This window comes from Diabrotica undecimpunctata, chromosome 10 (genome assembly GCF_040954645.1).
Source record: "Diabrotica undecimpunctata isolate CICGRU chromosome 10, icDiaUnde3, whole genome shotgun sequence".
Classification (NCBI taxonomy): Eukaryota; Metazoa; Arthropoda; class Insecta; order Coleoptera; family Chrysomelidae; genus Diabrotica; species Diabrotica undecimpunctata.
Window position 1 is genome coordinate 30,726,265 of NC_092812.1, and position 11,821 is coordinate 30,738,085.

Below are 11,821 nucleotides of genomic sequence, written 5' to 3' on the forward strand. Positions count from 1 at the left end.
AAAAATTTTTGTTGAATCAAGCAAATTTTATATTTTAAGTATTACTTTTCCAGAAAATATTTACAAAATAAATTATTTATAATACGCAATTAATGTTATTACAGAAAATACAAATATAATCACGGTAAATATAAAAATAAGTTTTTTTTTTAAATTAACCGCTTTTTAATGACGAATCAATGGCTGAGGGCATTTTTGACCTGGCAACACTGGCTATGAGTGACAGTCTGACAGTGCCGAGTGCCGACTGAATGCTTGGCCTTGTCATGACTGTGCAATTAGTGCTTACTGTGCATGAGTAAAGTGATTCTAACCATAACTTCTAAAGGCTTTAGTTTTAAACATTTATTGTGAATATCAATAAAAAGAACCGTTGATTTAAAAGATCTATAAGAATGGGTGACTCAAAGGTAGAACCTACAAAGGTGGATAAAACAAAGGGTAATGAGGACAAAAACAAAAATGAACTGGTAATATTTTGGTTTTGGACAATGTTGTATTTTACTATATATATAATTCTTTTATAGTCCGAAGAAGACAAACAGCTTCAGGATGAACTAAATTTATGTGTTGAGAAACTCCAGGTACTATATATTTTGTAAACAGACTATTTCTTAATATTAAAAATGACATATTATAAATTACTAATTTTATATTTTTATTAGGATAATGATGAAAAGAGATACTTGCCTGCTCTGCAAGCTTTATCAAATCATATTCAAGCCTCAACTACTTCGATGACTTCTGTACCTAAGCCGTTAAAATTTATGAGGCCCCATTATGACACCATGAAGACAGTACATGAAAAAATAACTGATCCTGACACTAAAAAAGTGTGTGCAGATATTATATCTGTTTTAGCTATGACAATGGGAGAAGGTAGAGAATGTTTAAAATACCGGCTTCTTTCTAATTTGGATAAAATTGGTGAATGGGGACATGAATACGTTAGGTAGGTAAATTAATTAAATTAAACATAGATGCCCTGACCATAACATAATAGCTTTAATTCTGTACCCTGGAGGTAAAGGACACTATGTCCATTTTCTTACTTTGTCAGGAGAGCAGTTTTAACATTTTTTAAATTTGTAATCAGTAAATACTCAAATGTTTCTTATATTTAATCAAGATTAATATATTATTATTGTGTGTATAATCGTTTTTGCTTCCATGAAGTGTTATATACCTGAAGTTTACCGTCCATTATATATAATTTTTTTTAAAATGTGTAGTTGAACATAGTGTTGTTTACCTCTAACAACTTTTTTAAATAATGTGACATTGCATGTTAAGGTCTCTACGAAATAAACAAGACAAACACATTAAACAGCCTATACTATTATTTTATTAGAAACAAATATAATGTTGTAATAATAAAGTAAAATTATAGATGACAAGTCTCAAAATTGTTAAAGACACTTCATATCATCTTCATCTTCTTGGGGGTAATCGTTTGTGGCTACATCGCTATGTGTTAAATTTTGATAAAGCGCATACCAAACCAACAGAACAAAAGGCAATAGTGCAATTAAGTCATTGTAATTGTGTTTTATGATTGGTAGTGGGCTTACTGAGACTTGATTGAATTGGGTTGGAAACGTTACTTGCTGTCTTCGATACCTCATAAAGTCCATATCATACATATTTTGATTATTGAAATTGGTCTTATAAAAGAGCTTTATAATGTGTTCTTGTTGGACTTGTATGAAAACACATGTTGACAGTAGAACAGGCTCTTTGTTAACATTCTTTTTCTACTTACAAAAGGAGGATTAGGTGACAGTTTCTTATCGAACAGTGTTTTGAAGTTTTTGAAATCTGCAAGCTCCATATTGTACACTGTGTATTTACCTGATGTTTGCCTAACTAACTATTGCCAGTCTTATGGTATTAAAATGGCCAAATTGGAGGGTTCCTTTCTTTTGGAACACTGTCCGATTCCATATATGTGTGCCCTTTCAGTAAAATTTTTTCAGTGATTGTCTTTATTTGAGGGTATGTATGCACTATCCAAAAATAGCACATTTTAATACTTATATGTATATTTTGTCCATAGCAGTTATCGGTCCAAAGAGTGATGTCCTCTACTTGACTACCTGGAATTATATTGTCAACTCATTTCCAAATTGACGGGCAATTTCATTTGCAAAACGAGCCCCTTTCGATTCGTCCCACATCATACATTATACAGAAGAATCACTGGCATCATATAATGTAAAATTTAATGTCTAAAGCTTCCTTTTGTAGAAACTATACAATTGTTTGTTAGTGATAAAGACAAACATTTTTGCAAATCACCAGATAGTACTTTGTGTTTTGGTGACTCTTTAGCCATTATAAAGTCCAATTGTTTCAAGATATCAAGTTTTAGATTTAATTAGGTGAGCATCATGATCAGTCTGTACATTGGTTAGTTCATCTGCAGTAAGATTATTTTTCACTGGAGCGGTGAATGTACTGCATGTATCACAAGTATCTATTTTGGGTGGTTTAAACAACAACTTGAAGTCTTTATTAAAAATATCTGCGTACAACCACTTTTTTGCTCTTAGCTTTGGATCCACATGTCTTTCATTGCATTCATCAATGTATAGTTGATACATCTTTTCTATTGTAAGTTCTGTGCCCAGATAATTTTTCTTGTTCCTTTCTCTGGAATAATGACTCTCATACTTTAAGAAGGAAGTGAGATGTTGATGTATACTATGTATAGTTTCGGTAGGAGTTTTACTGATCTACTTCTTTGATCAGCTTTTATTATACCTCCTGGCTAAATTTTTTAAAATATTCACTACTACTAAATTAGATATACAAAGTGTGTTTAAAAACATAACCTTGCACACCTTCAATCGCTGATTGCTCACTGTAAAATGGTATAAGTGTGTATATTGTAGTGTAGTGTATTATTTTTAGATTTTGTAGTGTTTGGGTCTCATTTTCTTGATCCAGGAGTAGGTTGGATGTCGACACATGAGAAGATAAATTTGATTTTTAACTATTGAGAACTAAATAAAATGGTTACAATTATTTTAGTTCATGATAATTCCACCAGATACGAGGGTACATAACACTATGTTCGGATGCTAAATAACAGTGTACACATTTAGTAGAGGTAAACAACATCAAATCCACATGGTGTTGTTTACCTCTGACTGGAATTGGACTTGGTGTTTATTAAAAAGTCGGTAACTTGCCGTAAAATTGTCTCTGGACATAGTATGGTTTTTTAGTAATTTTGATAAAAATGGACATAGTGTCCTTTACCTCTGGGATATATAATTTAACTATTATCAATATTATAACTATTAGCAATCACTCAAAAGAATGATGACCAAAGTTCTTCAACCATTACAATAAGTCTTGTTAATTATGTTCAAATTTGTTCTTATTATAAAAAAATGTATAATTTTATATATAGAAAAAGGATCATAATTCTTCCTTTTCCAAAATTTGATTTTTTCTGAAATTTCGAAACATAAGTCCTAGAGGCCTATGCTTCCTGGACCAGGAAGTATCTATTTTGGGTTGGGTAAATTGTATATGATCCTATTTTTTTCCTTAATCGCTTTGAAATATTAGAAATGATCATTTCACTATGAGGACACTTCAAAAGGTAGGCTAATTTTTTTATTAAACAATGTGTAAAAAATTAGAAAAATTCAATCTTTTTTCCCGTTTTTGTTGCTATATCTCAGCTGCTATGCATTTTAGAAAAATTTTGTATACACAAAAAGTTTTACAACTAAATTTACTACAAGAAAGTCAATGGTTTTTCAATAATCTTTTTCAGATATTTAAAAGCAACATAAAACCTTTAAAAATTGTTCAAAACATCATTTTAATATAAAAAATACTACACAAAAGTTCAGCACACTTTATTCTGTAGTTTGCTCAAATTAATTTTGCAATCTTTAAAAAAAGGTATTAAGTAATTTTCAAAATTATTCAGAGCCAGCAAAAAAGACTTAAATACTCTATTTTTTACATTTAATAGGGCATTCAAGCTTTCACATAAAATTTGAATAATTGAAATCGGATATATAGAACAACCTAGGGAACTTTTTTTTAACAACTGTACAACAACTTGTTTTTAAATTACAATACAACATATTATGTAACCCGTTATCTACCCGTTAAGTTTATTCCCGAATCTCTCATAACTTTTTCTAACGTTAGTACTCTGTTAGTTGTAAATGGTTTGGCAGATCCCCTTGTACTCGCACTTTACATTCAATGTATTGTATTAAAAATCGGATTAGACAAAATGCTTGGAAAACAAGTTTTTTAAAATATTATTTGTAATTAAAAAAATATCTCAACAGATATCCAAAGCAAACACTTACTTGAAACTAAATGTATTATTATCTTTTAGGCATTTGGCAGGAGAGATTGCAGGAGAATGGGCCGAGACTGATTTTATAGTAAACACTGAAATTAGAGAGAAACTGATTTTACTTACAAAACAAATTGTGCCATACAACATGGCACACAACGCAGAAGCAGAAGCATGTGATTTGCTTATGGAAATTGAAAGGCTTGATCTACTAGAACAGTATGTGGATGAAAACATTTACCACAGGGTGTGTTTATATCTTACCAGGTAAGAATATAGAATTTTGTTAATTTTTAATTTAAAATATATTTTTAAATCTTGTGTAATAATTGACAGTTTGAAATATCAGTATGGTTTTGCTTGAGAGCCATTTTAAGGGATAAATTTTTGCAGCAAGACTATATTATTTTTAACTAGGTTTCACAGATTCACTTCAGTAATGCAAACAGTGAGGTTGATTCTGTGATAAATTCCAAATTTCTGTCAAATCAATGGGTTTAAAGAGGAAATTATTTTATTCTATATTTATTGTAAGTGTACTTAATGTTTCCAGTTTTAAAAACGTAAAGGCAAATGAGGAAAGGCCAAAGCTAGATCAGTAAACAATTATGCAAAGTCAGACAAGAGATTAATAAGAGTCTGTTTCTTCAAAGATTATCTAGGCTCACAGCCATTGAATTTTACGTGATCTCTATATATAAAGAATATTTTGTATATAAAATATTTTTATACATTGCTTTGATGCCATTTGTTTACTAATATTGTGTCATATTTGATTTGCAGTTGTGTACCATATGTGGCAGATCCCGAGAATACTACTCTACTACAGACTGCTCTTTTACTGTTTAGAAAGTTCGATCAATATCCACAGGCGCTGAGATTAGCTATGCAGTTAAATGACTTTGGACTAATTGAAGAGATTTTTGTCAACTGTCCTGATTCGTAAGTACACCAAATAGTTTTTAGTTTTATTGAAATTGAGTTACTTGTTTTGTTTTTGTCTTTCCTATTATATATTTCTCTTATCATATTTTTAAACCATGAAATTATATGCATATTTACAGGCATTGCAAAAGAAATCAACAAGTCTTGTAGGTTCTTTGAATCGCAACAGAAAGGAAGTTTCTCTAAGTGTATATATTCTACCTACCCACATATTCCAGAGCGACGAAAAAATAACACTTGCTACATACCAAGGAAAGAGTCACAAAAATGTGCTTTTGTGACTGGTATCATACTGATTACTCTCATCTTCAATGCTATTATACGATTAAACTACTGTCCAAAGCTCTTTAAAACCGCTAAAATAACACTAATCCCAAAAGCAGGGAAAAATCCAAATGAGGTTTCATCATATAGGCCAATAAGCCTACTACCAGTCATATTCAAAATACTTGAAAGGTTACTGTTACAAAAAATTAACTCAGACCCCAATACAGAGGAATGGATACCCAACCACCAATTTGGCTCTCGAAAAAAAAAACACTTGACAATACAGTGGGTTCATAGAATAGTACACACCATAAATTCTGCAATGTAAAGCAAACGCTACTACACAGCTGCTTTTCTAGATATTAGTCAAACCTTTGATAAGGTTTGGCACACAGGCCTGAATTTCAAAATCAAGAAATATGTACCACATACCTGAAACTGTTAAAATCCTATCTGAGTGGGAGAGAATTCCGAACAAGAGTGAATGAAAGTAATTCCAATAATTTTCCTATAAAATCTGGTGTTCCACAGGGCAGCGTTCTTGGACCAATATGATATGTGCTATACACAGCAGATCTACCCTCCACTCATGAAACCATCACTAGCGTGTTTGCAGATGAAGCTGTCATCCTTGCAGCCGACAAAAATCCAATTATAGCATCTAACATTCTACAGGTACAACTGAATGAAATCGAGACATGGTCTTACAAGTGGAGAATTAAAATGAATGAAACAAAATCAGTCCAAGTGACTTTTACCTTGAGAAGAGACCCGTTTCCCCCAGTTTCACTTAACAATATTAAACTTCACCAATCCTCTAGCACTAAATACCTAGGAATACATCTTGACTCAAAACTCACCTGGAAAGAACATATTCTTAAAGAGCGGAATCAAATTGACCTAAGAATGAAAGATCTAAACTGGTTAGTAATCAGGAAATTGAAACTGAGCCTTGAATACAAAACTGTCATATAAAACCTATCTGGACGTATGGAATCCAACTCTGGGGATGTGCGAGAAAGTAAAACACAGCCATAATTCAAAGATGCCAATCAAAAATACTCCGAACGATAGCTGATGCACCTTGGTATGTGTCAAACCTAACACTTCATGAAGACCTAAGAATTCCGTTCGTACAGGATGTAATAACTAAATACAGCACGAAGCAGCGGAATCACATAGTAACCTTAATATTGTTCTGAAGCTATTTGCTTGTGGCATTTTAAATTAATTTATATTTAAATGGGAATAAGCCACATAGTAACCCCTTACTCCAACCTCTGCTAGAACACCAAGCCAATAGGAGACTCAAAAGGAACTGTCCAGCTGACCTGAAAAACGTTTAAAGTGGTCTTGTCACTGGAGAATACCTCACCAGGCCAATAGGACCCCTTGCTCCGCAGCCAGCAAATTAGCTTACAGAACTTTATTTGTGTTTTAATGGCTAAAGATTGTGTCATAAAAAAAACTAATAGATAGACTGGTGTAATAATGGAGTTTGGAATGGAAACAAACTGGCATATGTATCACTTCCTATAAACCTTATTTTGGACAGTATTTTGTGCCTTTTTACTCCAATTTCACTTCCCAGATTTTTACTTTCACAGATTCCCTGTTATTTTCGATAAAAGTCATCCATCCATCCATCCAATGGTACTACAGCCCAAATCGGGCCTTGGCCTCCTTCAACAGGCTTCTCCAATCATCTCGATTTACCGCTGTTCTTTTCCATGAACGCGTTCCCAAGCAGTTCCTGGCATCCTCATCGACTTCGTCTTCCCATCTCCTTTTAGGTCTTCTAACAGGTCTTTTTCCGTGCATTCTTGCATTTAATAAGCTTCTGGGGATTCTATTCTCATGCATGCGGACCACGTGCCCTGCCCACCGTAATCTCTGCAGTTTAGTGTGTTGTGCTAGAGTTGGTTCGCTATATTGCTTGTATATTTCTCTATTATACCTAATTCGCCAGTTGTTGTTTTCACTTATTGGGCCTAGGATCCTACGTAATATTTTTCTTTCAAACACATCTAATGACATTAGATGAGTTTGAATGAGTTCAAATAAAAGTCGTGCAGAAATTTAATTTGCTTTTTACTTTAATCAATGCAAGGTTGCCACACTTCCACTTGATATATTATTTGGTTTAAATAAAGTTTATTGTCTCTATTATTTGATATTGTGTAGATATTTATTGAAATCTAATTGCAATATTTTTTCTTTCAGGGATGTACAGAAACAACTGGCGTTTATGTTAGGACGACAACAGATATATGTTGAAATTCCTGAACATACGCCAGAATATGAAGACTTAATCGAGATAATGGCAAATTGTCATCTTAATAATCATTTCTTGAACCTCGCTCGCGAATTGGACATTATGGATCCTAAAACCCCGGAAGATGTTTATAAATCTCACTTGGAAAATAGTCGTCCCCCATTCGGCGGAAACCAAGTTGATTCTGCCAGACAAAATTTAGCTGCCAGCTTTGTTAACGGATTTGTTAATGCAGCTTTTGGCCAAGATAAGCTCTTGATGGAAGATGGAAATAAATGGCTTTATAAAAACAAGGAACATGGAATGCTTAGTGCTACTGCTTCTTTGGGACTAATTCTTTTATGGGATGTAGATGGTGGTCTTACTCCCATCGATAAATACTTATACTCTTCTGAGGATCATATTAAGTCTGGCGCTTTATTAGCTTGTGGCATTGTAAACTGTGGTGTCAGAAATGAATGTGATCCCGCACTCGCACTTTTGAGTGATTATGTTCTTCACAATACAAATATAATGAGAATAGGAGCTATTGTAGGTCTAGGTTTAGCTTATGTTGGTTCAAATAGGGAAGCAGTATTATCTTTAATCACACCTGTGCTATCTGACCCTAAATCAAATATGGAAGTCATTGGAATGGCGGCACTGGCATGCGGAATGATTTCTGCAGGATCTGGTAATTCCCATGTTACAACACAAATAATGCAAGTTCTTATGGAAAAGTCCGAAATAGAATTAAAGGATACTTACGCCAGATTTTTGCCTCTGGGTCTTGGATTGTGTCATTTAGGTAAACAAGAAAGTATTGATACAATTATAGCAGCCTTAGAAGTTATACCTGACCCTTTCAGATCCATGGCAACTACTATGGTCGATATTTGCGCTTATGCAGGTACAGGAAATGTTTTGAAAGTTCAACATTTGTTACATATATGTTCAGAACATTACGATGCTCCTGAAACTCCTGACAAAACTTCAAAAGACAAAGATAAAAAGGAAACAGAGAAAGAAAAAGATAAAGATCTCTCAGCTAGACAAGCTATTGCGGTTTTGGGTATAGCATTAATTAGCATGGGAGAAGACATTGGTAGCGAAATGGCTTTCCGCACATTTGGCCATTTATTAAGATACTGTGAACCAGCTATCAGGCGAGCTGTTCCCTTGGCCCTAGGCTTAATATCAGTTTCAAATCCTAAATTAAGTATTCTCGATACTTTGAGTAAATTCTCACATGATAGCGATGCTGAAGTGGCCCATAATGCCATCTTTGCGATGGGTCTAGTAGGAGCTGGTACTAACAATGCAAGGTTAGCAGCTATGCTACGACAGTTAGCACAGTACCATGCAAAAGATCCCAATAATTTATTTATGGTTCGCATCGCCCAGGGTCTCACTCATCTTGGTAAAGGAACTTTAACCCTCAGTCCATTCCATAGTGATAGGCAGCTGATGAGTCCAGTAGCTGTAGCTGGTCTAATGGCGACTCTCATCGGCTTCTTGGACGTTAAAAATAGTAAGTAACCTTTTTACTTTATGTTAAAATTTCTTATGAAGTTATAATAAAATTTCTTATGAATAATATTTAAATGAAACCTTAATACAATTTACTATTTTTACTATGAAAACCACAATTTTAGTTTAAAATAAATTTCATCAATAAAGTTGAAATCAAAATTTCTTCTCATAATTTTCTCTCAACCGATCTTCTAAAAAAACAAACTTAGAACCTTTAAATCCATCAAACAAAAAATAACCAACCACAACTTAATCCTCTGTTAAGCGGACAAGGCATTAAAACGTGATAAGACTTACATCTCTGTATAGGACGAGACTGTCGCTGCCAAAGGCTGCCAAGAAGTTTGTTCATGTATATTCATAATCATCAACAGCTATTCCATTCATCGTCGGACGTAAGCCTCCCTTAGGTGTGTCCGTTAATTACTGTTTGTTGTTTTTTGTATCCATTTGTGACCAGCCATTCGCTTGATGTCACTAGTCCATCTCTTTTGAGCTCTGCCTCTACTTCTCCTGTTTACTCTTGGTTGAGATTCAATAATTCGCTTCGTCCAACAGTTGTCTTATGTGCCCTGCCCAGTTCCATTTTAATATGGCAATCTTTTGGATTACATCTGTAACTTGTGTTGGTCTTCTTATTTGTTCATTGGACTTGCAATCGCTGAACTTAATGTTGAGCATTCTTCGTTCCATCCAGCTTGGAGTTTGTGTAACAATAACATTAGTAAATTTAATACAAACATTAAATACAATTTACTAATGTTTGTATTTTGAGAACGATTTCCGAAGTGAAAATTGAAACAAACGTACTTTAACCTTTAATTGTGGCTTATTCCCATTTAAATAGTAATTACTTTAACATGCCACAAGAAAATAGCTTCAGAACAATATTAAAAAACTAAAAATCTTCAACACTTTAATTTTTTAAATTTTTTTAGTTATATTGGGGAAGTCACACTACTTACTGTACACCTTAGCAGCTGCAATGCAACCAAGGATGCTAGTTACATTTGATGATGAGCTAAATCCTCTACCAGTGCCTGTCAGGGTTGGATTGGTAAATAATTTGACGTTTTATATTTTATACACATTCTAAACGATCATTTTTAGGCAGTAGATGTTGTTGGCCAAGCAGGAAAACCAAAGACTATAACAGGTTTCCAAACCCATACAACTCCTGTGCTTTTGGCTTACGGTGAGCGAGCTGAGCTCGCAACTGAGGAATACATTGCGTTGACGCCAATTATGGAAGGATTTGTTATTTTAAGAAAAAATCCTGAATTTAATTCATAAATATATTATTTCTGTCATTGTTTCATATATGTTTCGTAATTGATTTAATATAGTTTTTTGTATTAATTGATATTTATTAAATATTGCTCATGTTTTGAATCAAAAACCTAATTTTTCACAACCTCTTCAAATGGAAAATTGAGAATTCGACATAATGATAAAGTAGTCGGACGATGTAGGGATCCACGTATTAACAATATGGAGAAAGAATCATTTACATAGGTATGCAAATAATTTAACTTAAAATTACAAAAAAAAATTTTTCCAACATAAAAAATTCACCAGTATACATGGGAAAGACCTACTGAAAGATTGTGCAAGTCTTGTCTAATGAGGTTGGTCACAGAATGGGAAGAATGGTACCAATGGTTTGGTGACATTGGTACCGCTTCGCTGCATATGAGAGTATTAATTCCTATCTTCTTAAATCTAATGGTAGTTCACCGAGTTCGGCCTGAAGCCTTATGATAAGGGTTGTTCTAAATGCACCGCGTATTATTCTAAGAGCGGTATTTTGAATGGTATCTAAAACTATTAAAGTTGTTGAAGCAGACGAGTAAGCATGGCATCCATAATCGATCTTGAAGCGGATCAGATTTTTATATAATGTGAAAAGAGTTCTACCGTCGGCTCTCCAGTTCGTACCAGAAAGACATTTCAAGAGGTTTAGTCTTTTTAGACAAATTGCTGAAATATATTTGATGTGGTCCTTCCAAGTTATAGCCCAGATATTTAATTGTTTTTACATATTTAAGTGTGTGGCCCCCAAGTTTTAAAGTAGGTTTTGTCTGCTTTGATCTCTTTGAGAATATGATTCAGTGAGTTTTAGATGAAGCAAATTGAAAACCACTCCTTTTTGACTATGCTATAAATTTATCGAGTTGATCTTGTAATAATTTGGCCATACTCCGTATATTGTTTCCTTTTAAGAATATTATAAGATCATCCCCATACAATCTTGCTTGAATGGGTTTATTCATTGATTTAATTACAACATTAATAACTATAAGTGAGAGCTTCAGGCTGATTTCCGAGCTTTGAGGTGTGCCATTTTTTTTTATATTCACATTAGATAGAAGACCGTTTACTTTTACCTTGAAATTTCTATTTAGGAGAAAATTTTTAATAAAAGCAAGTATATTTCCTTGATAGCCCCATGATTCCAGTGTTGAAATTATCTTTTGATGCCAACCCTT

The 11,821-nt window shown here is 33.4% G+C and overlaps 1 protein-coding gene across 1 annotated transcript; it reads left to right on the forward strand.

The window, feature by feature from the left end:
* Nucleotides 1-238: 238 nt before the first annotated feature.
* Rpn1 (regulatory particle non-ATPase 1) lies at nucleotides 239-10,692 on the forward strand. The gene is made up of 8 exons (XM_072545743.1): nucleotides 239-470; nucleotides 528-584; nucleotides 666-952; nucleotides 4,373-4,600; nucleotides 5,117-5,275; nucleotides 7,769-9,330; nucleotides 10,271-10,389; nucleotides 10,443-10,692. The coding sequence occupies exons 1-8, from the start codon at nucleotides 396-398 to the stop codon at nucleotides 10,623-10,625; spliced, it is 2,670 nt and encodes an 889-aa protein (XP_072401844.1). The 5' UTR covers nucleotides 239-395; the 3' UTR covers nucleotides 10,626-10,692.
* The last annotated feature ends 1,129 nt before the right edge of the window (nucleotides 10,693-11,821 follow it).